General features: G+C 48.9%; 6 protein-coding genes across 6 annotated transcripts; 3 read left to right on the forward strand and 3 right to left on the reverse strand.

Annotated features, from left to right (window-relative positions):
- Positions 1–7,093: 7,093 nt before the first annotated feature.
- On the reverse strand, positions 7,094–8,689 carry NCS54_01495900 (Carboxylic ester hydrolase; the record flags this gene model as incomplete). The annotated part of the gene is made up of 1 exon (XM_053160078.1): positions 7,094–8,689. One exon carries the CDS (start codon positions 8,687–8,689, stop codon positions 7,094–7,096), a length of 1,596 nt encoding a protein of 531 aa, XP_053016053.1.
- Positions 8,690–10,476: 1,787 nt separating this feature from the next.
- Positions 10,477–11,862, forward strand: NCS54_01496000 (Fungal-trans domain-containing protein; the record flags this gene model as incomplete). Its single annotated transcript, XM_053160079.1, has 3 exons — positions 10,477–10,575; positions 10,633–10,884; positions 10,972–11,862. 3 exons carry the CDS (start codon positions 10,477–10,479, stop codon positions 11,860–11,862), a joined length of 1,242 nt encoding a protein of 413 aa, XP_053016054.1.
- Positions 11,863–12,010: 148 nt separating this feature from the next.
- On the reverse strand, positions 12,011–12,331 carry NCS54_01496100 (Flavin prenyltransferase PAD1, mitochondrial; the record flags this gene model as incomplete). Its single annotated transcript, XM_053160080.1, has 1 exon — positions 12,011–12,331. One exon carries the CDS (start codon positions 12,329–12,331, stop codon positions 12,011–12,013), a length of 321 nt encoding a protein of 106 aa, XP_053016055.1.
- A 6,947-nt stretch (positions 12,332–19,278) lies between these two features.
- Positions 19,279–20,839, forward strand: NCS54_01496200 (Hypothetical protein; the record flags this gene model as incomplete). The annotated part of the gene is made up of 6 exons (XM_053160081.1): positions 19,279–19,298; positions 19,350–19,553; positions 19,600–19,679; positions 19,730–19,885; positions 19,947–20,208; positions 20,257–20,839. The coding sequence occupies 6 exons, from the start codon at positions 19,279–19,281 to the stop codon at positions 20,837–20,839; spliced, it is 1,305 nt and encodes a 434-aa protein (XP_053016056.1).
- A 54-nt stretch (positions 20,840–20,893) lies between these two features.
- NCS54_01496300 (Zn(2)-C6 fungal-type domain-containing protein) lies at positions 20,894–21,217 on the forward strand (the record flags this gene model as incomplete). Its single annotated transcript, XM_053160082.1, has 3 exons — positions 20,894–20,897; positions 20,947–21,029; positions 21,101–21,217. 3 exons carry the CDS (start codon positions 20,894–20,896, stop codon positions 21,215–21,217), a joined length of 204 nt encoding a protein of 67 aa, XP_053016057.1.
- A 619-nt stretch (positions 21,218–21,836) lies between these two features.
- Positions 21,837–23,886, reverse strand: NCS54_01496400 (Zn(2)-C6 fungal-type domain-containing protein; the record flags this gene model as incomplete). The annotated part of the gene is made up of 2 exons (XM_053160083.1): positions 21,837–23,747; positions 23,809–23,886. The coding sequence occupies 2 exons, from the start codon at positions 23,884–23,886 to the stop codon at positions 21,837–21,839; spliced, it is 1,989 nt and encodes a 662-aa protein (XP_053016058.1).
- Positions 23,887–25,412: the final 1,526 nt, after the last annotated feature.

Below are 25,412 nucleotides of genomic sequence, written 5' to 3' on the forward strand. Positions count from 1 at the left end.
AAGCTTCAAAAAATCCTCCTTGGTGATGCGCGCTGTACCCGCCCTAATATTGACTTGCAACAACGATGAACGGCGGCAGCCACCAACTCTGGGAATTGATACTCTGGATCACTGGATACCATTCCCGATTTACAGATTGAGCCAGTTTTTCGTTAGGACTTCTTTCTGTACTTGTCGCCACCATAGCTGTCGAGATAACTCCCATCATAAATCCAGTCTCGTCACAGTTGTAGATGCCCGACGCGTCTATGCCATATTTGGAAATTGTGTTCTCCACGAGCGCAAACCAGCCCCGAATAACCTCTGGATTTTCGCATTTAGCTCTCTTGCAGTCATAGCTACGAAAGCTACGCGTCCTTAGCTCTGGCTCTCTCTTGACAAAGTTGGAAGCCCAGCGCTTGCCAACGAGAGGTGCGCTGCGGTTGGTCAGCAATTTGTTGCCATATCTTCCACATCACGAAGACGGGGAGGTAACGATCGAGGATTTAGGTCGAGAATGTATCGAACAATTGTATCTTCCTCAAAATCAGTGAACTTCCGTGATTTAGGCGTGCAGTCGCGTCCTGCAGGTACACGGTCCTGTCTACGACGCAAGGTTGTATTTGAGACTTTGTAGATCGTAGCAGCGCGACACACCTTCGATTGTGGGTCATTTTGAAACGCCTGAAGGGCAAGAACGATGTTAGCTTCGTCACTTGGCTGTGGCGTGTGTTTTGGCAGAGGAATGTCGATTGAAGTAAGGTGAAGAGGATTCTGGTGGAGAATTGACCGCTCGCTTGTTTTGACCCCTCGCTTATCACGCACGTTAATGATTAGGAATTATAACTTCCGCGGTTATATGGTACACACCCCATTGACTTCATCTAATTACTAAGGCCTCAGCAATATTACGTTACTAAGACTACAGGTGTATGACTAAAATATATAATAGTCCAAAGGCTAATGATAAGATATTTTATGTCATCGCTTGGTTCACTGCAAGGCTCTACAAGTAGCTGTCAGCACCTATCGTAATATCTCGTGAAATACATCAATACTAGCTACAGACTAATGCAGCTAAGGAAGTATTTCGTGAAAATCACTTCTTCATACAAATTAGATGTGATGATTAGTCAGAGAGGGGAATATCAAGGGGCCCCATCTCCTGAGTGCGTGTTGACTTCCTAGGCGGAACAACTCTCGAGGAGATATAGGTGATGATTGGTGTGCTAATATATATGGGAATAAATAATGAAAGGACGATAAGAAGCTATTGAACTACCCTCAGGCCCGGTAATCAACACCCTACGCACTCATTTATCAAGTTCATCTCCTACGATAAGTTTCAACTGCTCCATAGGCATGTTCGTCCCTTTATCCACCCAAATATAATGAGACCGCACCTATTCCAAAGGTATTCCAAGGCGTTGAAGAGTGGTCTGACCATATATACGCCGTATCTATGCAGATATTCTTCCCCGGGTCACACCTTGCCGCCGATGAGTACATGGTACGCTATACGGGCAAAAGCGAGGACACAACGGTTATCAAAAGCAAGCCTAATCCCATGGGCTTCAAGATATGGGTCATTGCCCAATATGGCTTCTTTATTCGGTGGCTGTGGCATATCAAGGAGACATCTCACGGCGCTATTGGCGTTGAAATTTCAACACAGAAGTCATTATAGCAAGATCCGCCAAGCAAGCGAAGAAAGGTCACAGTCTCGGCCCCTGATACAGAAGACAAACCTGTGACGATGAATCCGACCCAGGCCGTCGTTGTCGCTCTTACAAATATGCTGCCCAAAGCGACATATCACGTCTTTGTGGATAACCTTTTCTCGTCATCAGGCCTCTTCCTTATCCTCTGCAACAACGGCCACGGGACCACAGGCACAGCTCGCACGAACAGCGGTATCATTGAGGAATTGGTATGGGATAAGAATAATGACGGCAAGGCTAGTACAATGTACGAATTTAATACGGTCAAGACGATACCGACCCCTGACAACCAGGTACCGACTTCAGATACTTCCCAGTGAGAAACCCCTACTAATTCGTCTTCGTATCGTATCCCAAGGTCAACCAAACCGCTTGGAAAGACAATAAGCTTGTATTATTTTTGACTACTGTGTTCACCGGTGCCGGCAATGCGCGTGCCATACGGCAGAGGAAGAAGCTGTCGTCAGGAAAGTCAGAAGCCAAGCCAGTACGCCGCTTTTTCGGTAACGAAGCTGTCGAATTGATCAACATTCCGACAGTGGCTGCTGAGTATAACGACCAAATGAACCACGTTGACCGTGGCGATCAATTAAGGTCATATTATGCATACGATTATCCCTTACGCCGTGGTGCATGGCAGGCACTTGCATGGACTTTCCTCCTCGACGTGGCCCTCGTTAGTAGCTATGTTGCTCAATTCCGCGGTCCACAGCCAAATTGGCAGAGATATATGAATCAAAGGGAGTGGCGAGAGTGCATTTATGACGAATTATTCAACACCTATGGCCATGACAGTCAGTCAAGGCAGCGCTACCGAGCAGGGGACGAGCGTGATCTACGAAGGCCCGAATTACAGAGGGAACACATCAATCGGGAGATCAATCATGTTATCCGCAAGGTACAGTCAGACTGCCTGGCCTGTCAGGGATGCCGGCAGGGACAGCTGCGAGTAAAGGGACTGGAATGAAACCCTCTTACAGAGGTAAGCGGCAATGAGGATAGAAAGGATAGGAAGAGGCCGAAGCTGCGTAGTCAGACTGCTTACGGCTGCCGTATTTGTAACAACCAGCATTGTTGGGACTTCTATCTGTCACGATGTGTATTTGGGTAGCAGGGCGTATACATGGCGTGTCACTGCTATAGCAATATCCTTCTAGCTACTTCTGCATAAAGGATGTACAGGGACTCAGAGCGGGGAGAGGACGCAATCAAGAACATACACACATCCAATCAGACACTTCAGAGAATCCGAGCTCGTGACACTATCACCACCTAATTAGCAGAGCAATTATGTACCCTTTATTTGACGCCTTCCGATTGGCCCGAACCCCTCGACGTGACCACAGTGGAGGTCTACATGCACTCAGGAGATAGAGACACGGGTACCAGCGCTGCCCACAAATCAAATGCAATCAAACAAACAGCCAAACAAATCAATCAAATATGCCAGAATCTTATATCAAATCAAACAAATGGAAAACCCCGGATTTGAAATGACATTTGATATATTTGATACAGGGTATAGGGTTGAGAGTATAACCTGCCAGGCTGGTGAGCGTGCCTTTGCTACTTACCCGGAACCTGATGGATGTCAGAGAGTGGACCTGACCAATCAGAGCTATTTTTCGCGACATCTATTAGTGAGGTACGCTTGATGACAACACATAAATCAGCCAAGGAGAAAGTAGCTTCTTACCCTTCCCGTCCGTCGCCCCCACAATATTAAACCGCGTCGGTGCCAGTCTGTTTACTTCTCCCCGACGCGTGCCATTCCTTCACAATCGACGCCTAACCTGATGGAATCTAACAATATCATGCTCCCTTCCCCACCCTCTGCCTTTGCCCTTCTCCGGCCACCGCGAAATTTGGCGAGTCAATTTGAGCTGATGACGCAGGTGGCTTTACCTGACCACCCTACCGTTGCAGATCTTCCGCGAGCAATATGGAGGAACAAACGATATGTTTTGGAAGAGTCCTTATCCCGGAATGGTTCGAAGTGCCGGTGGGAAAACTCCACAATGTTGTCAAGTTCATCAGGTCGTCCCCTCAGAGGTGTGAGCTCTTTAAGAGGATCTCACGCGAGAACGATGAAGCACAAGAATATCTCTTGGCGAGTGAGTCGACGGCGGAGCTCGAGGTCGTCATGAACAATGACACGAGATGGAACTCCATTTACCTTATGATCTCTCGAGCGCCCGTCAAGCAGGGAGATATTAGGGCGTTCTTGGTTCATCCAGAAGTGGAGAAATGGCTACCCGAGGCCGACATGTTAAAGGGGAATGTCTGGAGGCTCTTGGCAGAAATCAAGCATATCCTTGAGCCGTTCCATCTGCAGACTATGAGAACGCAGGGGCGGGGTAGCGAGGGAGGTAATGACAGGCATGGAATACTTGCTGGAACACCTGGAAGGTCGGAAGCTGTTCTATAGGCTGCCCCAGACGAGGCAGCAGGAGAGAACACCGATTCGCAGGTCGAACTACGCCGAGGGCGACCAGACCGAAATCGGCAGCTTCCTGCTCGGTTAAGGGATTGCGAGATGGATCTGTATCCACGAAAGTCAATGGAAAGCTCCTTGCCAGGTCGCGGCTCGGGACAGTGTGATGATGGATCGGGCAAGCCATCGGGATCATTGGGAACTGACGACATGGGAAAGGACCACCGACGCTATCTGAGACTCTCAATCATCACTGCCTGGCAGAAACTCAACGAGTACTACACCAAGCTTGGAGAGTCGCCGTTGTTCGCCGCATCCATTATCCTCCATCCGTCGCTCGGCATGAGCTATCTAGAGATGAACTGGGCGTCGGAGGAGCAGCTTGTGTGGGTAAGGGATGCTAAAATCGGACTCTCTGACTACCTCGACCGCTGATACCGTTGCGACGGGCCGGTGGATGAGCAGCAAAAGGCAACTGTGGAGACAGCGGCATCCCCAAGCGTGCCAGGGAAAACATCTAAAGGCAGTGTGTTCAAGCAGTGGGTCAAAAGCAGGACAGCGAAGGCTACGGCGATGGGTAGCGAGCTGGAGCGGTATCTGCGGCTGGAGTCGCAGGAAACCGAGGATCCAATTGAGTGGTGGATGGCTCGGCAGGGGCAGTTTCCCATGGTCAGCCAGTTGGCTCTGGATATACTTGCGATACCGGCGATGGCGACCGATTGCGAGAGGTCGTTTAGCCTGGCCAAGTTGACGTTGACGTCCCAGAGGCTTTCAATGACGACGGAAACACTAGAGAAGCTGCAATGCCTCAAGAACTGGGTGAGGCATGGCGCAGTGAAGCTCGGCACGGCAGCAGGAGGGAGGGATGAACTCCAGTGGGAGATTGGAAATGGTAGTAGTATGGAGAGCACGGAAGCTGTGATTTGAAATATTTGAAATATTTGAATAAATATTTCAAACAACAAATCCAACGTTGAGGGCGATCAAATAAATCAAATATGACCCCGGATTTGATTTGTTTGATTTGAGGGCAGCGCTGACAGTGATCGCTTGATGGCCTAGCCAATTCGGTAAGCACTGTATTTCCTCTATGATCTCGGGGCTTAAGCTGTGCCTTTGCGAGCTTCCGGTCAACTTTGTGACACTAAAAGTCCGCTCAGGATCGACAGACATGGCAGGAATTGCTAATACGTCGAGAACAAAGTTGCTCATCTCCTTTCTTGACCTCAAATATTTTCCACATGGTATCACGCACTGACTGCCGACTCCACGGCACCTCCTTTGCCAATGACGCATCGTGTAACTCGAGGATTTGTCGCAAATACGGATTCGACGGCGCTGTGAAAGCAACAGTGATGTTATTGGATTGGAGGCAATTGGATTGGATTGATTGGCAACCAGCTCCTGGAGCTCCAATTGTCTAACCTGATAGGGTAAGAGCTATGCCTAATTGAGTGGTCATGAGGGGTCTCCCGTCGCAGCTTCCCGTCGACACGACGCGCGAACCATCGTTCCGCTATTAGGTTAACATCCAACGCGCGCAGATTCCTGCGCTATTAAAAGTATAGAGGCAAACGCGTCGCTCGCGACTTCAGCAGTCCTTCTAATGTGGCAAACGTGTCTGAACAGTCCACTCACCAGCTACACCATGGCCACTATCTCCAAGAAAAGGACATCAGTCGTCTGGCAGTATGGTGAAGACATAAAACTCAAGCAGGACCCCACGAAGAGGTTCTGGTACTGTTATCTGTGCGAACAACAGCAGCGCCAACAGGGACTTCCTATTTCCGGCAAGGGCAACTATACTGCCTTAGACCACCTGGAATCGAAACACCAAATGTTGGAATAATTGGGAGCTTCCCCCTCACTTCAGGGTCACATCACAAAGTCCTAGATTGAAAGTTGAAAGTCCTAGATGGAATCGCATGGGATATAAACCCCTAGGGAGCTCTCACCATGACAATAATAATAATGACCTTGATTTTATCAACTACACCCAGCATCACTGCGCAATTCAACAACATTTTCTCGCGAGGGGTTTTATGTCGTCTCACGCCCCCTCTGACTAAGGTTAGGATATCGATCTATCAGAGGTTTCGTAATGGCAGAGCTAATACCATACTTTGCAATTATATTCTCTATAAGTAAGAACTAATTGCAGATAATGGTCAGATCTTTACGTTTAGCTCTCCGATAGTCGTATCTATAATTAAAGTGCGTTCTAAGTTCTGAGTGGTAATTAATGAATCCACGTGTCTAGCACTTGCCAACAGGTGACGCATCGCGACCGGCCAGCACTCAGTAAGCTATTTCTTCTACATCACGCAGTCTCAGGGGGGAAACCTCGCGAGCCAAGGTCTAGATTGAATCGAACAATACTCTGTTCTTCTAGGTCGGATAGTCTACGTAATTCCGGAGTGACATCGCACCGAGCAGGGATGCCGCGGTATCGGCGCCAGAGTGAACTGTACGGCGTCCTGTAGGTCCTTGCGGCACAACGAAGACCCAAAACTGGGTCTTTTCAAGGGACTTGAAGAACAAGAATGATATTTGCCTCTTGATTTATTTGTGACATGCTTGGTGGTTGCGACATGTGTGGTGAAAGAGAGGGGAGAGATTGAGAGATTTTTGATCCACCTGCTGATGGTGTAATTAATTAAGATGATACATAAAGGGTAAGTTCTTAGTCTACTTTGGTTTTATATTCTAATATAATTTAATTGACTTAATAGCAGCCCTAACAATGATTATCACCTGCAGCTGGACGGGTACCCGGCATAAGAGACATCATGCTGATTGCTTCGGCTCGCCAGTCATCAGCCTGCAAATGACTTTGAGTAGTTTCAAACACCATATTAACGGGGCGTTTATTAGTATATGTCGGCCAAGTTGTATGAAAATCGCATACTAAAAACATATCATAAGTTAGTTTCAAGGAAAGGCGGTGTCTGAAGGTGGTCTATAAGGTAACACGTAACTGACCATTGTGAAAGTTCGGGTTCCGCTTGGTTGCGAAGCTGATCCACATTCGGCTCATGAGTTCGGCGAGTTTTACATGTTTCTCCCTCAGGTTAGGCTCGGCTGGGAAAGGGTTTGTCTCCCAGCCAAAGCCTTCCGTGTCCCTAAACGTATATGCCACATCTGAAAAATGGGCAGCTCCAAGCGTATCTGGATTCATGTTTGCTGGTACAGCGTCGTGTAAGTAGCTATAGCTCGGGACGTTTTCTCTTGCCCATGCTTGGGTTGCAAAACGCCTTCCAGCAGTGAACGTCATGTCACCCAGCCACAACGTTGCCTGGCCATAATAGTTACCGTACTTTGGCCCGGGGTTCGGCTTCACAGTACCTAGACCAGCTGTCGAAGGGGTCTTAATTTCCTGAGCGTACAGTTGCGCCCAATGTTTGGCGACTGTATCATTAATTGGGCCTCTTATCCAAGAAGTCTTGATGAACGATTTGAAGTGCTCCTCAGTATCAAATGAGCCCGTCGTACCCAATATTTGCTGCAGTAGAGATGTTCCCTCATTCCTCGTCGAACCAATGAGTAAAGGTACTTTCGCAAAGCGGCCCGAGTGTAAAAGCTCTTCGCTAGGTGCTGTAATTATTCCGCCATCAACAACAAATGAAGGTGTCATGAGAGAACCAGCTTGTTGCAATAACTCAGCGGGAGCTGCGCGTAGACAGTTCAGTGAGTCTTTAGAGTCTAAACAACCAGTTTTGTTCAGTACCATGTTGAAATCGGCTTCTCGATCCGATATCTCACGGCTGAGAACCGGTGCCGTATAGGGGCCTCCACTTTGTGCGATTGCGGCATTGAAGAGACCATCGTTTCGGCCTCCAAAGGCGAGGAGATGAAATCCGACTGACATAGCACCAGCTGACTGGCCCATTATCGTCACCTGCGATGCATCTCCGCCAAAATATCCGATGTTTTCTTGGACCCAATGGAGAGCCTGCCGTTGGTCGTAAAGGGCAATATTAGATACGCCAGCCGCCTCTATTTCCAGGCCACCCAGAAAGCCAAAAGCACCGAGACGATAATTGAAGCTGACGAAAATAATTGGCGTTCCCATCTCCACGGATGTCTGCACGAGAAAGGTTCCATTGGTCCTGCCGTCGCTGGCGCTGCCCTCCTGGAATGCCCCCCCGTGTATCCATACGAGCACGGGAAGTGGTGAACGCTGGGTTGCTGGCCGTACAATGTTGATGTGGAGACAGTCTTCGCTGACCGGGTCTGTGAAGTTTTGACTAAATCCAGCCAGTCGAATATCGTTTCTAAGGCAGCGCGCTCCATAGGACTCTGACTTCCGAATGCCGGCCCAAGGTTGTGCAGGCTGGGGTTTGCGCAGACGGAGGTCATTTACAGGCGGCGCCGCATAGGGTATACCGAGAAAGAACTCCTGGTCGTAGTGGCTATTAAAAATGCCACTCAAGGTGCCATTCTTGATGGTCACAGTTGGAGGGCCTCGGGGTCCTAACGAGGAAGTTGACGGCGACTTGGCGTCAACTGCGAGGACCAAGAGCAGCCATGCTATAAAACGGGCAAAGTTAAACATATTCAGAGAGAGAGAACACGCCAAATGTAAGGAAAGTGTCGTACTAGCGATATGTTGACAAGAATTTCTATCTGGCGGTTCACCAATTGATCGTGGTTAAATACTTGGCAGACTTGGCAGCGGGACGGTCTTCCAGACATCGGCTTATGTGGGGTTAATGATGCCGCAGCTAATGCCGCACTCGCCGGCGTTATTAGCTTTACATACTTCCTTTGTTAGCGCTAGTTTAAGTTCCGGTTTTCGGAATAGCGATTTTACCGGAACTAATTTAAAACTTTAGAAGTCTCATATTCTGCTGCCTCTCAGTCATTTCCTTTCCGTCTTCCCTTTCCGTCTTCCCTTTCCGTCTTCCCTTTCCGTCTTCCCTTTCCGTCTTCCCTTTCCGTCTTCCCTTTCCGTCTTCCCTTTCCGTCTTCGCTGTTTCTGCTTTTGGCCATTCCCTACCAAGCAACAGAATGATTTCACGCGCCACTAAAAGAACAGGGAACTCGTTACCCACTGTTACCGGCAAACGACGAGCTCCGTATGCTGCTCGTGCATGTATCGCTTGCCGACGACGGAAAGGCAAATGCGACGGCCGGCAGCCATGCGACTACTGCGAAAACCGGGGTCGGACATGCCTCTACGATGAAGAGACTGTTTCTCCAGGCATAGAAACAGTTACAGCTACAGCCAGCGTTACCAGAGCTCCGGCACAGCCATCAGCGTTCCAAAGCGACGAGTCTAATCGAAGCCTTTCGCCGCCGCTAACACCAGCCGCAGCCAATGGTCCGCCGTCTCCAGCCATTCTACCAAGTAGTTCAGGGGCACCAGATGTACCTAGTAATGGATGCGGAAGCGGCAATGACAGTGACCTTACAAGTCTTGTTGCAAGTCTTCGCACCGAGTTGCAACAAGTCAAGGCCATGGTTGAAGCGCAAAGTAATGGGACCCACAGCCTAGGTTCAGTTGCTTCACCCCACACATTGCATGCACCTGGTGTCAGACAGTACGTGCATTCGGTCCATTAGTTGAATCAGTGTATTCGTGTTGTCTTCGTGTTCTCGTTAAGTATCTGCCGCTGAAGGACCTGCTTTTAATCTCAAGATCCTTGACCCACACGTGACACCCCACATATTCAACACCTGGTGACCACACAAGTTTGTCAAACAGACGGCCGCATGCCACTCAAACAGATACCACTCCAAGCTATGCTAGCCATTACTTTGTTGAGACCGTATGACTAAGGTGGTCCGATCTGCTGATGGCTGGGATGTGGATACTAAAGTGAGGAGCTGTGCTCCTCTCAGATACATGTAACTTAGACCTTCCAAGAACACATTATCTTCCACTCCTGCAATATTGTTTTATCATACTTTTATGGTCCTACAAGTCCAGACTACAGCATGAACCTGGTACAAATCACTTTGCGACAACTGGGTTATCTCACATCATCATCGCACCAACCCATGCTACCAAGTGTAAATGGTAACGATGCTGTATTGCCGCCCATACCACATTGGCCGTCCAGACGTCATTTTGACCGCTATCAGCTATTGCAATTCCGGTCATGGTTATCGCTACAGGAAGCCAAAGATGCTGCAGATACATATCACAGAGTCATAGGAGAACTGCAACCATTTGTCAACATTGACAGAGTTAGAAGCCAACTGGAATCATGCTATTCCAGTGATACGAACCAATCTTTGGGTGGAGAGAGCAACCAACCTGATGATGATGATCTGATCATCTTGGTACTTATGCTGGCTGTAGTAGCACAAGTCTCAAAAGACACTTTACTTGCAACGATGGCATCCGTCCTTCATTCTAACTTTATGCCCTCAGCCAACGCCGCAATTACATCTTCTACAACTAGTATCAAACAAGTCACCATCGCCTTACTACTGGTAAACAAACCCAGCCAGCTAATTCCCTATCATAGCATGCTAACATATCTGATCAAGGGCTACTATTATTTCTCCCACGACCTCTCAAGGCTTGCATTAAGGTTATGTGGCATTGCTGCACGTATGTTGATGGAACTTGGCTTCCACAATAGCGACATGTTAAATCACATTCTCAAGACCGATTCTCAACGTAGAGAGGCTTCTGCTATCATGTGCTCCGTAATTATACTCGATCGTCAATGGAGCGCTATGACTGGCTTGCCCGCGAACTTCCCCAACGCCGCGTTCAGTCTCACGCCTACATTCATAGTGAGTCACCTAGTTTTGCTTTTCGCAACATCCCTAGAAACATCAATGAAATACACTGAGCTTATCCGCTAACTTGGAATGCTATAGGACGATATGCCATATGCAAAGGCTATGTACATGCTCATTCACATCAGCGACAGATTTGACGAACCTATATCCATCGCGGCCAGGGGAAATACTCGTATCGATGATGATGTGATGGAACTATTGGTTTTCCAGATTCAACAGTGGCAGAAAAAGTGCGTCGGGGACAAAGACCTTCCTGACATGGAGGTTTGGTTTGATGAACCATCAAACTTACCTCCGTCATGGCTGTTATTGCTGATCTACCGAGCTGCGTCGATAAAGAGCCTTCTGCTACGTCCTTATTTCTTTCCAACATCGGATATAGAGAAGAGCAAACTATACCTTCCACAGGCCATGGAATTAGCAGTCAGGGTCACAGGGTCACTATTCAAACTGGACAATGTCACGGACATGTATCGTAACCAGCGACCGTACTACCAGCACATCCTCGCGTCCATTTGTGCTCTTATGTTTCTAGTGGCGGGCTACGTTGAGAAGCATCGCTCAACCATGTTACCGTATTTGACCTCAGGATATGACGACCAAATCCGTGAATGCTTTGTACGAGCACGCAATCTATCACAGAAGTACGGAGATGTGTCCACGGCCGCAAAAGATTTAGGGAAAAGGATTCGAGAACTTTGTCACGCTATGGAAACGTATGGTAAAGCACGGAGAGAGGCCTCTGAGGAAGCAATTCCGTCTACAACCGTTGCATTCCAAAGCAACACCACATTTACAGGTCCCTCTGCGACATCACAAGACATTGGTCTTAACAATGAGCCTCGAGAAGAGGCCTTTGTCCCTATGACAGATCGTACTTTCGAGGCCGAAATGAACTCCTTCGGCGCGAACTTCGGCTTCGAGTTGCCGATAGAAGGTGATCATGGTCCGCAAGATATGCCGCCATAGGTATTACGAGGGTAGCCTGCTAATTCACACAGTTTTCTTTTTCAATAAGTAAGGCTTATAAATGAAAGTAATACGATTTGGTTTCGGGACGCTTGAAGCTCATATCAGCTTATGAAATAGTTCAGCCGACATCTTGCTCATATCCCGGCTACATCTCAGTCTGAGCTTTCTTGAACCCCTCCCATCGCTCAAATCCATCAGTGAATATTCCCATCATATCCAACATCCTTCCAGCACTTTGATCGACAATATCATCGACACCCCCAGGCCTGGTATAGAAAGCCGGAACAGGAGGGAAGATGATGGCGTTAGCACGACGAAGAGCAAGCATATTCTCAAGATGAATAGAACTCAAAGGTGTTTCCCGAATAGCTAGGAGTAGTTTGCGGTCTTCCTTGAGTGTGACATCGGCGGCTCTTGATATTAGGTCATCGCAGTAACCAGATCGTACTGCAGCAAGAGTTTTCATGGTACAGGGAACGATCATCATTCCGTCATGCTGAAAGGATCCTGAAGCGATTGGTGCTGAGAGATCTTTTGCCGTGTATGATCTACTCGCAAGGCCTCGAATATCAGCTTCGCTCATGAATGTTTCGTATTTGAGTGTGGCTAATGCCCATTTGCTAATGATAAGATGAGTCTCCACACCTAGGTGGTGAAGAAGGGTTAAGATGCGGATCGCGTACGGGGCACCTGTTGCACCTGTAATCCCGACAACGATCCTCGTCGGCCTTGTTGATTCCAAAGATGGGAGAGCATTCTCGTAAACCTGGTCTCGTGCTCCACCCCAGCTCAAGTACGATTGGCTTGTGGAGAACAGCCTCACATACGGTCTTTGTATGGGGTGTGTACAGTGTTGCTAATAATATAAACAATACGTATATTGGCAATATGGACCCCCTCGCAATAATATCGTATTGTCAAGAGGCGATATTGTATTACCCAATATGAACAGGACCCATATTGTATTGTATTGCCAAGAACCCAGTATATTGGCAGTGAGACAATACATCCAATATATTCCACGTGACCTCATCATTCAACTGCCTCATCGAAAATCTCGTCACCTTGAAAATCTCGTATCCCAACCCATGACTTCAGGCACTCCAATGCTTCAATCACATCACTCCCAAGTCGATTTCGACGGTCTGTAATGGTTATTTTTGCCCCAGAGAAGAGTCGTTCGGGCTCCGCAGACATTGCAGGAATTGGCAATATATCCACGGCCATCTTGCTCAGGCTCGGGTAGTTTTTCTGCTGCGTCTCCTCTAGCCACCATGCAAGGGCGCTTGTAAAACCATAAACCCGTTCAGACTTGCAATAATGCTCATATTCGTCCGTGATGAGTGGCGGCTGCAGGTGCTTGTTCCGCCAATTCAAGAACTCGTTCGTGGTCGCCGATGGGACCTCGCAAAGTGGAAGAGATGATTCCGCAGGCTTATATTCGTTCCACAGCGTCTCAAGCAACTCCTTCGACGACTCAACCCACTCCTTTTCCCAGTTCTCCTGGATGTAGTGCCATTTATGCGAAGGGTGGAGCACGATAGCTGCAACATAGGCAGGTGATTCATCAGTAAGGCGATAATACTTGTCCATCTTCGCCCAGCCCGAGTTATACATCGGTGCCATCACCAGATCGTCGACATTTGCCTCCTTGCCGGCTTCGAATTGTGCCAATACGAAGTCCATAGCCAGGAGGACATTGTCGAGTGTTGCAAACGATGACTCGAGAACCTTGGTCGTCGTCTTCAGCTTCTCTAAGAAGGACTTGATTTTCTCCAAGATGGTCCAGTCCTCCGAAGAGAGCCCGTCTCCAGCGCAATCTGCTTCCATCCATTTGTTGAAATAACCGTCAATTGCGTCTCTAAGATTCAAGGCCGCTCTCAACATAGTATACCACGAGCTCCATCTTGTGTCGTTGTCTCGCGCAAGCTTACAGTTGTGGCTGATAGCAAAAAACTTTTGGGTGCGCTGAAGACTCCGTTGGATGTAAATGACGAAGTTGTGAAGCTTGCCAGAGGTCCCTTCTTCCGCCACGCTTCAATATGCTTTAGTGTCACATTATACAGACCTGGATCGTCGCGTTCGAGCTTCTCGTTGTCGGTAGCAAAGAGGGGAGCTTTGGCGGCGAGATTGATGATATGACCTTGGCAGCGGAGTCGGTGAACTTTGGGATCGTATCAGATGTCATACCGCCGAAGGAGGCCTGTGTGATCTTAGAACCAGTCAGTAGAAACGGTGAGTTGTACTGACCAAGCGAAAGAGATATCATCATTGTGTCGTTATTGCCAGCATTGTCCATCACGAAATATCCGAGTTTTGAAGCAAAGCCCCATTCGTCAACCACTTCCAAAATGGCCACAGTGAGGTGAGAACCGTCGTGCTCATTGTCGATGTCTTTCAACGCCAAAATATGGTGTTCCAGCTGACCGTCTTCCGTGACATCGTGGCCGACGACGCCCAAGATGGCCAAAGAGTTAGGAGAAGTCCAAAGGTCGCAGCTAATGTGAATTCTTGACTTCGCCGACTGTATGCGCTGCTTGACCTTCTCCTTCTGGTCTTCATACTGCCATATGATCCATTTCCTAATGGTCTCGTGCGTATCTGGAAGCCAAGTATCGATATCGTCATTGAGGTAGGCCAAGAGTGCCCGGAACTTTGGGCATTCTACAAGCCGAAATGGGAGAGAGCAGGCCGTAATAAACCTCACGTACAACACTTCGAGCTGGTCAGGGTTGATCGAATCTCCGAATTGATCGTTGAGCCGACGGCGTTTGCGGGAATTTTCTTCTGCTGCAGCACGAGCTTGTTCGAGAATCGTTCGTATCGTTGTCACTTTAGCTGTTCGCAGGACTCCTTTTGGTAGACCGTGGCCGTCAGGAGGAGGGTCCATAAGATGTTTTGCAGGAGCCGCAGTACCCCCAGAACAGGCATATGCTCTGTCACAATGCTTGCAACGCCACTCTTCTTTTCCGGTCCGCGGATTGTAGTATCTCGTCTCCATCTTCTCGTCTGGCATATGAGAGAAGACCCATGACGTTCTGGGCTTGGTGGAGGAGGTTGTGGAGGCTGTGCGAGGTCGAGATGACTGGCATTTGGGCGTTTGGCTCTGGTCTAGGTCATTCAACTGCCGGCTGGAAAACTCCGAAAAGTCGACTGAAATTGACGACTCTCTTCGTTGCGACCATTGGCCAAAAGGGAGGCGTTGCTGAGGCATGGCGGTACGGTTAGTCAGTAGGCTCGACAGTGATAAAGAAAGTGGGCAGAGATGACAATGGCCAATGTCGGCAGGCAACCACCGGTAGGCCTGGCCCAACATGGTCCGTACCAATCGTGCCTCTTACACCTCCCCTGACGCGTGGAAGAAACGCGTGGTCGCGTATTAGGTCTGATTGTCAATAAAGACAGACGTGTGTTAAGGTGACTGCTAGCCAATAAAATGCCCAGTATCCCTGTCGCTGGTATAGGGTAAGGCCTGCCCGCTTCTGTCAAAAGGCAATTTCGCCCCAGGACTGACAACCCAATATAAATAATATATTGCCAATATGGACATCATCATATTGTATTGTCACAATATCAAATTCCTCATATCATATTGTCACAATATGAGAAAGTCCATATCATATGGGTTATATTGCAATATACTACTTTATTGCCATACTATTAGCAACACTGGGTGTGTAGGGTGGTAGAACGTGACCTTTTTTGAAGACACTCCAAGAAGCTGGCGCGTGGCGGAAGAGACTGCTTTCATGGTAAACAAAATGTCGTGTAGGGGTTAGGCAATGAGGAAAATTCTAGTGCTCTCCATATACTTTCGATTGCCAATCTTTATCCGGGTAATACTATTCCAAAAAGAAAACACACCTTTTATTCCAAACCCTTTAACTCTGCGGAAACATAGCATCCTTCCCGCCCAGAGTGGCCATCCGTTGTGTTTCCGGAGCTCCGCATTGCCTTGTAATCTATTCCTGCTTTCCGTTCCGGTCCGCCGAACTACGCCTCAAGGTCCGTAATGAGTGAACTAGGCCTCTGTTGTTAAGAAAGAGCCCTAAGTTCGATTCTGGCCTTAATAATACCCATTGATTTTAGCGATATTGTAACTGTATTCTCCCATAATTTGTCATAACCATGTTCCGATTAACCCACCATCAGATTCTGTCATCGCTAAAACACACATCAATCATGATTCGCCTTTATTCTGGCAAAGCATCACTAAACTCGAATCAAGGCGACCCGCAACTTGACTTCCGCAGCTTTGTCGAGGTCCTTCGCAAAGATGGAGATCTTGCCGATATTTATCAGGAAGTTGACCCCAATCTCGAAGTTGGGGCGATTGTGAGGAGAGTCAGCGAAACCAACGCTAAGGCGCCGATTTTCCACAACGTTAAAGGCACTCGAAATGGCCTCTGGAAGATATTTGGAAACGCTGCCAGCCTTCGAAATGACAGCAAGTTCCGATACGGTCGAATTGCACGTAGTCTCGGTCTTCCCCCTGACTCAAATTGGAAGGATATCCTCGAAAAGATGCGCCTTGCTACAACTCGAGACCCCTTACCTCCAAACAGTCTTTCGACGGGCCAATGCAAGCAAAATAAAATCTTTGGCGATGACATAGATCTCACGAATTTACCAGTTCCGCTGCTGCATCAAGGTGATGGCGGCAAATATCTTCAAACCTGGGGAGTACATATCTTAGAGACACCAGATAAATCGTGGACAAACTGGTCTGTCTTTCGAGGCAAAGGCACGAGAAGACGTGAGATGAGAATTGTACCCTGGCTTAGAGTTGTCCGATATGCTGAGAGCCCAAGGCACAAATCTGAGAAAGGAGACGGGCTTTTGTAGTTGCTGCGACTAAGCCAGCGGAGCCATATAGTACAGGAGGCAAAGTGCAATCTTCCGGCCGTCGAATTCCCTCCCTTTCCGCGAATATTCCTTCGGTCCGGTTGCACTCGCTGTTTGCTAAACAAGGCAAATTCAACCGAGTCTGTCATTGCCTCGCCAATGAGACCTAAGTGATCAGTGGGATAACCCGGCCATACACAGATGACCCGCACAGTTACCTTGATCCGACCGTGCCCTAGTCACTTGGCTGCCGTACTCGGACCTTGTGGGTAGAGTTTCTTAAAACGCCTTACGAGGCATAAGCACTGAAGAGTTCGACAAGCACTTGTCCGTTGCCCCGGCAAATGAAGGTTTTTTTCCCGTCGTTCCGTGATATCCGGGTATTTACCTTGATCAGGCAGGTGATACCCTCAAACGGCATAGCGTAGGGATTTGCTGTTGGGCGAGTTGAGCTGCTTCATCGCCTCTATACTCGATTTGGGAGATATTGTGACCCCGCAAAGCTACTTCGGGCCGCTAATGCAGGTCGGTTCCTGTGGGGATACAGGATGCTGTCTTGACCACTCACCTGGTCTAGCACATTATGGTCTTGGTGAAGTTACAAAAGGAAACAGTTGCCTCATACTATAGGATGAGCCCTGTAATTTAACAATTCCCCTGAAATCTGCTCCTCGTCGCAAACCATCAGTCCTCAAAGTTCAATCATGTCCAAACCCGTTTCATCTCTTCCTCTGAGGGCCAAGCGCATCACAGCATCCTTGAGCAAGCCCACACCAATGTTGGTTACATTTTATTATCACCAGAACATCTCTACTAAGATTGAGGCGTAGCGCTTGTTGCGGCTTCTTCAATGCACTCGGTCCTCTGGCTTGTGAGCTCATGTTCGTTCCTGGAGCTCTGGTCAATGAAACTCCAGGCGTGTAAGCCATTGAGCCGTTTTCCCCTCCTCTCTTCCTTCAAGCTAATATTTGGCAGGCCAGTGAACCTTCGCTTCGATGGCATTCTAATGATGGTGGGAGCGATTATAGAGCAGATTCTGGGAAATCACCTGCCAGCCATCTCTTTTGGCTGTTTGAGCCTCTGGTGTTTTACGCTCAAGAACTCTTGGTTGGCAGCCGGGCTCATTGCAGACGATACGCCCCAAACCTACGACACAGGTGGGCTTCACTAATACGCATGGAGACAATTCCCTTGTGCTGATAGCGTTCAACTTGTTCCAGGCATACTGATGTTGCTAGCGTGGTTATTCCCCCTCGCGTACTTGGCTTCGTCTCTGAAGAGGAATATTGCCCTGGCAACCACACTCTGTTTTCTCAATGCCGGTGTTGGGCTGGTTATTCTTTCTCGTCACTTCCCTGCTGGGCTAATGTGTAAAATTACAATGGTTTCCGGGCAGACTGTTCTGATGGTAAGTTTCTTCTACGAACGATGGGCGATTGAAACTGACAGCGACTCCAACAAGCAGTAGGAGCATGCTTCTTTATCGCCACGTTGGGGAGCGTCTGGATTCTTGTTTCCGAGTTAGTTGAGTCCGTTGACCATCCATTTTCTATTCCACTTGGGGATGTCAAGTTTAGCAAAGTGAGAAAGCCATATTTAAGAGCCAAATCGACTGGTCATTAATCCTCTTCCGGAATATCACGACTGGATGACACGGCTCTACGGGTGCGGAGCAAATGAATCAGGCTTGGTTTGGAAAGTGACTATTAGGGATGAGCAAGGCAACATAGAGTGTCGTCGATGGGTCTTGAATAGCAGAATTCGTCAGATTGATAGTAACGCTAGCCTTATCATAACATGATATGGTTCTGTTGGCGGAGGTGGAACCGGATCTGACGGTGGAATTCTCTAGATCCTTGGCTCAGGGCGCAGGGATTGCATAAACGTCACTTAAGGGGCAGAACTTCATCATTCCGGGTCTCTGTCCCGTAGGCCTCCCCCAATAAGTGACTGCTAGAAGCGATGGTGTACAATCTGCGGCAACCTCAATGCCCAGGAGATGACGTGTCAAACAGCACATTCAGAGACGGGAGCTTTTACAATGAAACTATGACCTTATTGTAGACTATACCTTGTCCTCCCCTCACATTCATCTAGACACCAAGCCGCGGGTCCGCAAGCGTTCCATGTCAGGCGGAAGCTAGTGGTGACATACGCAGTCCTACCATCGTCTCCGCTCTTCCGATGTGGCAGAACTGGGTGTGCTGGTACATCCCCGGACTCCGCCATCCGCCACCTGGGCCCTGAGGCTTGTTTCCCTGCACTCACAATCTCTTGGATCAAGCGAACAGGTCGAATCCCTTTGTCCGACAGGGAAGCATGGACAACCCGTCATAAGAGGTTGGGGCGATATTCAAACTCAGGGGCTGTTCAACCTTTAAAGATCAAGCAATGTCCTTCCTTCTTCCTAAATTGGTGAGACAAGTACGGACCATCTTTGTCAGACATACCCAGAATCTTGCGCCCTCAACACTACTACAACAAGCCATGACTTTTCACAAAGCCACCATGAACCACCAGTCAGAAGGGCATCTACTACCCCGGCTTTCAAGACTGACAATGGTAGCCATGTCCTTTGCCATTCTCAAGTACGACTTTTCCAGTCACCAATGAAGTTTGTCGCTGAGCGAAGTTCCTAGTACCTGGATCGCCCTCGCCGGTCCTCTCGGCCTTGTCATCCCCTCTGGTGGATCTACCTCATATCTTTATGGCTTCTTCTCTTGCGTCATCTGCAACTTCACAGTAGTTGCTAGTCTTGGTGAAATAGCAGCCATTTGGCCCAAGCTGGAGGCCAATATCACTGTGTCTATGTTCTTTGCACTGAGAAATGGAGAAGAATCACGGTAAGCTCTGGTACTTGGCGGAGATATTGCGCGCTGATGGATGTAGGTATGACCAGAGCTTTGTTGCGGGCTGGATCAACATCACTGGATGGCTAACTTTGGTTACCACAGAGGGGTTTTTCGCCGGTTTAACGCCTTTTTCCCTCAAGTTCGCAGCTCTTACTAACACCAGAAAGCCCAGTTCATTTCCGCAGCGAGCGTAATTGCCTCCGATGGTAGGTATGAACCTCGTCAGTGGGCAACGTACCTCATCTTCCTCGCCATCCTCTCGTTTGCAGCAGTTTCCAATATTTGGGGCAACAAGAACCTAGGAAGGTGGAATGATGCTGCTTGTGGGTGTTCAAGCCAGGGGTAAACCTCGAAACTCGCCGTATGCTAACCTTCTCTTCTCAGTATACTGGTCACTCTTAAGCGTCATCATCATCAGCATCGTGCTTCTCTCCCTTTCGAAAAAGACAAGTCCAGAGTTCGTCTTTACAAATTTCCAGAATGAGACAGGATGGTCGAACGGAGTAGCATGGATTCTCGGCCTCCTTCAATCCGCGCTCTCTCTGATCGGGTTTGATGCAGTCCTGCATATGACTGAAAAGATGCTAAATCCAAGGAAGGATGCGCCCAGGGCCATGATGTACGCAATTGGAGTTGGCGGCGCCACGTACGGTTTTCTGCACTCTGAGAAGCTACTATTGTTAATGCCTTTTAGGGGAACTCTTTTCATTCTCGTCATGCTGTTCTGCCTTGACGATCCTTCGAGCGCCATGACCACCTCCACTGGCATACCTATTGTCGAGCTGATATTTCAATCTACCGGGAGCCGCGTGGCGGGCTGCATCATGGGTATTATGCTTGGAATCTGCTTTATCAATGGCACCAATGCTTGCACAACCAGTGTCAGCAGGCTGATGTTTGCCATTGCGAGAGATAACGGCATCATTTTCCATGAGTACTTTGCTCATATTGACCCACGGCTTAACGTCCCTGTCCGAACCATCTTGTTCTCTTTTGTTTTTAATGCACTATTTGGGCTTCTTCATCTTGGGCCGGCGGTCGCATTAAACGCTTTTATTGCGTCTTGCACTATTTTCCTCAATGTCTCGTATGCCCTTCCTGTTCTCGTACTTCTTTTGAGGGGTCGGCGGATCCTGGCTCAATACCAGTCTAGGGAGACCCCTTTTCAGCTTGGCTTCAAACGAGGGACCCTCATCAATTGGGTGACAGTCATATATGTTACCTTTACATCCGTGGTAGGCCTGAATCTTGTGCCTGCCACCTGGGTATTCCGTTGACATGAACTACGGTTCTTCTGCTTCCCTCCAGCTATCCCAGTGTCCGGGAACAAAATGAGTATGTCGACCTGCAGATGAGCGAAGAAGAGAACTACTAACCACGGCAGATTACGTTTCCGTTGTCATCGGCATTTTCATCCTTCTCATTGTGGCGTATTGGCTTTCGTTTGGCCACAACTTCCAGGGGCCTGTCAGTACAACTCTGTTATTACTCGGCGACCTTCCCACCGCAGTCATTCATAGCTAACCAAAATGGTGCAGGAAATGGAAGCCCTCCTGGGACAGCGCAGCGAGCCTGTTATTGCATCGGATCAGATCATCGAATCAGCTCCCAGCACCGAGCAAAGGAGGTCCAAGGAGCTAAAACAAGCAAGCTGAGGTCCTGGACCTGGCCTTCCAGGCCCTAAAGCTAGCCAAGGATGATGTTCAGGAGGATTGACAGAAGCAGCTTGTTCACATTTTGTTTCATGCAGGGATTCATAAGGTGGGTATGTCGCTTGTATGGGGGGGAAATAGACGTAGGGGTGTTAAATGTACAGTTTGAGAGGGCTCCAGTGCCGACAGCAGAATACAGGCCGTGAATGCAATCTTACTCCTTACATGCATGCTGTATCTCTTTGAGTGCTCTAGGGCTTGTGGAGCACCGCTTCACTTATTGGAAAATAAGCCAGAAAGCAGCTAATAAGAAGCACTTATAGCGTATTTTAGAAAAGTTAAAATTTGTCTTTTTAGCTGTACAGTTTAAGAGAGTCGCAGGCTTGGATGCGTCGCAAGCTTATCATGTACCGGTACGTTAAAGCTCTTTATATTAATAAAGGCAGAAAGTCAGTAAAAGCGGGCAGGATTGAATCTTCAAGGCAGCATAAGATAAGACGCTTTAGGAAAGGACCAAGAAAGTCAAAAGGGATCTTAAGAGCTCATTATATAGGCCCCCTGATGGGGCTTTCTATTGTCTCGACTCTACGACTCCCCCACAAGTGCTTTACATTGTCCTTGGTTATCCAAATAAGGACCGCAAGCCTTGCCTCTCCATAATATCAATCCAATGAACTCTGTTAACGCCAGTCCGATCATTATCATATGCGTTCCAAATAGACTTTACAAGGTTTCTCGCCACGACAACTGGCCGAGGCGGGAGGGCCATTTCGAGGGCATTGAGCCGACATAGAATAAACTGCCGTGCATTGCCAATCTCTAATTCTGACCTGGTTACAGAACTCGGTTGCTCAGTATCTTTGTCTGCCCGGCAGAGATGGCTGATGTACTCTGACATATCGCAGGCTTCAATGGTCGGGGTAGCGTTTGAAGAGGTGAATCGGAGCCCTATACTGGCGGTGATGCAGAGGAGAGGCTGGGTCATCCTGCTGCCGGAGTCTGGAGGGAGCTGCTTCAAAATCTTGACGAGACGTAGACCAAGGGGAATGATCAACTCGTCCCCGGCTGTCCCGGTATTTCGCTGACCTGTCAGGATGCTATTGGGTAACCGTCGCATGACCAAGTCTGGAAAGGTCTGATAGAGATGCAATAGCCCTGCTAGCCGGTACGCTTCCGCTATATTAACCAGATGTCCGCATGGCGTTCTCTGATCTCCGGTCTCTCCCACCGGATGAGAGATTTCAAAGTCCAGACGTACCAACCGCTCTTCGATGGCCTTTGCCTCCTCAATGAGATTTAAAGCAGTAGTTAAATTATGTGCCGTGACTGTACTGTGTTGCTTAAGGTTGAAGTGAAAGTTGTGACAAAGCTTCATCGTTCGAGTGAATAGTTTTGAGATTGTAGTTGAGACGCCGGTCCAAGGATGAGGTGGTTCCTGATCGATGTCCGACTGAGCTTCTTCGGCAGTTGGGTAACCATCGGCGCTGATGTCGTCGACACTGTCCATTTCGCTTATACTTCGCGGGCCACTCCCGGCGACCACGGATAAGAGCATATCACAGTAGGTCCAACTCTTGTTGAAGGTATGCAAGAGCTTGTGGTCCTTCTCGCACATGCTTCGTTTCTGCCTGTTTATTTGATGCAGAAGACCTTTAGCCTCTCGTAAGTAAGGGATTCCTAGGTGATCTGGGTAGAGCCAGCAGACGCTAGTGCCTATGCAGAGCAGAGCAAAGAGAAGGCCTGTGGGGACTGAGGTGAACTGGTCTGAGTGCTGGAAGCTAAGAAGCTCGGCCTTGATGATTCTTGTGGCAGATTTCATTAGGGACACTGACGTCTGTCTCATATGGGGTACTTTTGACGAGAGGTAGGCTGCTGACATGCTTTCAAGACTGATAGTAACAGCTTCGGAGCTAGACCAAAGGGCGGCGGCTATTATGCGATTGAAGTTTTTGTCGGAATCGTATTGGGACCAGATCGTGCAGACCTCGTGGAACCAGTACTCAATGAGGGAAGTTGGAACGTGTACGATGGTGGGGGGGACGCCAGTATCCTCGAGTCCTAGTCGAGGAGGCGAGAGACCCAAGTCTGAGCTGCCTCGAGATAGATTGTCAAAAGTATTCACCCCTTCCACACCACCGAGGACGTTGGTTGAAGATGAGCCATCGGTGGCATTGGCAAAGCTAGGTGAATCAGTGCACCACTGGATATCTCTAACGAGTTCATTGATGCTGGGTTGAGAGATGAAAGTCTCCCACGCGGCATCGTCAGATGGGCCGAAAAAGTTCGTATTCCAGTCCTGAAGTGGCTGCATCCAGTCGCCTCCGGATTCCGTTGAGGATTCCCAGTCGATCGTACCAGGGTGGAAGTTGGGAGTAAGAACTGAGGCCGAAGAAGGTTGCGCAGGAGGCTGATGCTTGCCTCTCGGCGGTTTCTCGTGTTTGGTGGACCACCTGAAGACTTTGGGGTAACCACCACATGTGTCACCTCGCGAAATGCACGCTTTGCAGTTTGGCTTTGTCTCGTCGCATTTGACCTGTTCAGTGATGATTTTGTCAGAGATTTGCAGAGCTACCGTTATCTCAACAGTCGCTTACGCGCTTGGCCTTGCAATTTATGCATCCCGACCTGGAGCGTCCAGCATCAGGCTTCCTCCGTGACTTCTGAGAGGCCATCGCAAATTTCATATGTCCGAAGGTAGCTTGTATGCGACACAGGTTGTCGTTACGCAGCATCGAGCATGCGCAGTGTATCCGGTAGAGTGGGATAGATCAGATGCAAAAAGATCCAAGACGGAGAGGCAAGCATACGCGCGAATGGCGAAGGTTCGACAGGATTTACTCCGGTTTTCCACTTTCCCCCACGTTACCCGTCAAAGTATTTTGGCTTCTAATTGGCACTGGCTTATGGGGCATTAAAGCTGCATTAGCTCATTACGAATCAGTTGAGTTTTTGCGGTAGTTTCGCACCAGTCCGTATCTGTCCTGGCTTCTGTCTCCCTTCGCCCGATCCTCAGTTCTCCCCTCTGTCCGAACCAGTCATATGCTGGTATGACTCGCAAAGCTGGATATCACGGCAGAGACTAAGCCCCAACTCAGGTTAGTCTAATGCGGAGAACATATTAAGGTTTATCGAGAGCTCGCACCTCATCCCCCGTACTGTGCGCGGAGGTGACCGCATTGGCTACCTTCGACAGCACAGGAAAGAGAGTTTCGTAGCTACGAGACAGTCGACTGCCGCGACGACCGCCCTCCTACGTAAAGAGACTACTACTGCGGTAAGCTTTCTCGTAAGCGATCTGATGCACCCTACTGATGCCACGCTCGAGAGGAGGTTGTGCGCGTCGTCATCCCTCTCTCACGTACGGCACATGACCCAAGCCTCGACGGAGAACAGTCTCACTTTTCCCATGCAGTACGACCTCCTTATCCTCCGACTCCTTAATCCGACCCGTAGTTGGCTTATGGTGACAGATCAGGGTTGGGTCAGGCTAGGTATTATAGCACCCCTTGGAATAGTGATCAGTGATAATGGGACAAGAGGCAAAGTACCCAGGGCGCCTCGCTTGACCGCTTCCTTCAAAAGGACTGCGTTACGTTACTTTCCGAAGCAATGTCATCCGCAGCCCTCAATACGGCACACTGAGTGCGAGCACGAAGCGTAGCGGGAAGGCACGCATGGGATGAACAATCATCTCCTGTGCTGTGTTGAGGTGCTAGTTGATCACTCGGCCACTGATATGTCGATGACAGCCACAGCCCTAATTGACCGCAAAAATGTATTATCTTGTGACGATACTGTGTGAAGATACCTATTATTATCTAGGGGACTTGGCGTTTGGAAAACCGCTGCTGAATGCTCTAGCTACAAGTGGACTAGAACCTTGCGAGGGAAGCCACTGGCGCCTTAACACAGCACAGGAGATTCACTTGAATGCATTTGGGGGGATCTCCCATCAGCGACAATTAGCCCTCCCAGTCAAGCGTTAGGTATATGTGAGGGTAAGGGGCCCCTGTGGCTGTAACGCGCTAATCACTCTGGACACGGACGATTTTTCACACACGTCATTACAAGTATTGGGCTCCGTTATTCCTGGCCTCAGCCGCTCCTAAAATTCACGCCGCACACATGACCGAATGTCGGCAGCTCCCCAAGCCGCGTCACCAGGGTGGATTCCTTCTGCGTGGGCGGTCTCGAACAG

Source organism: Fusarium falciforme, chromosome 13 (genome assembly GCF_026873545.1).
Source record: "Fusarium falciforme chromosome 13, complete sequence".
Classification (NCBI taxonomy): domain Eukaryota; kingdom Fungi; phylum Ascomycota; class Sordariomycetes; order Hypocreales; family Nectriaceae; genus Fusarium; species Fusarium falciforme.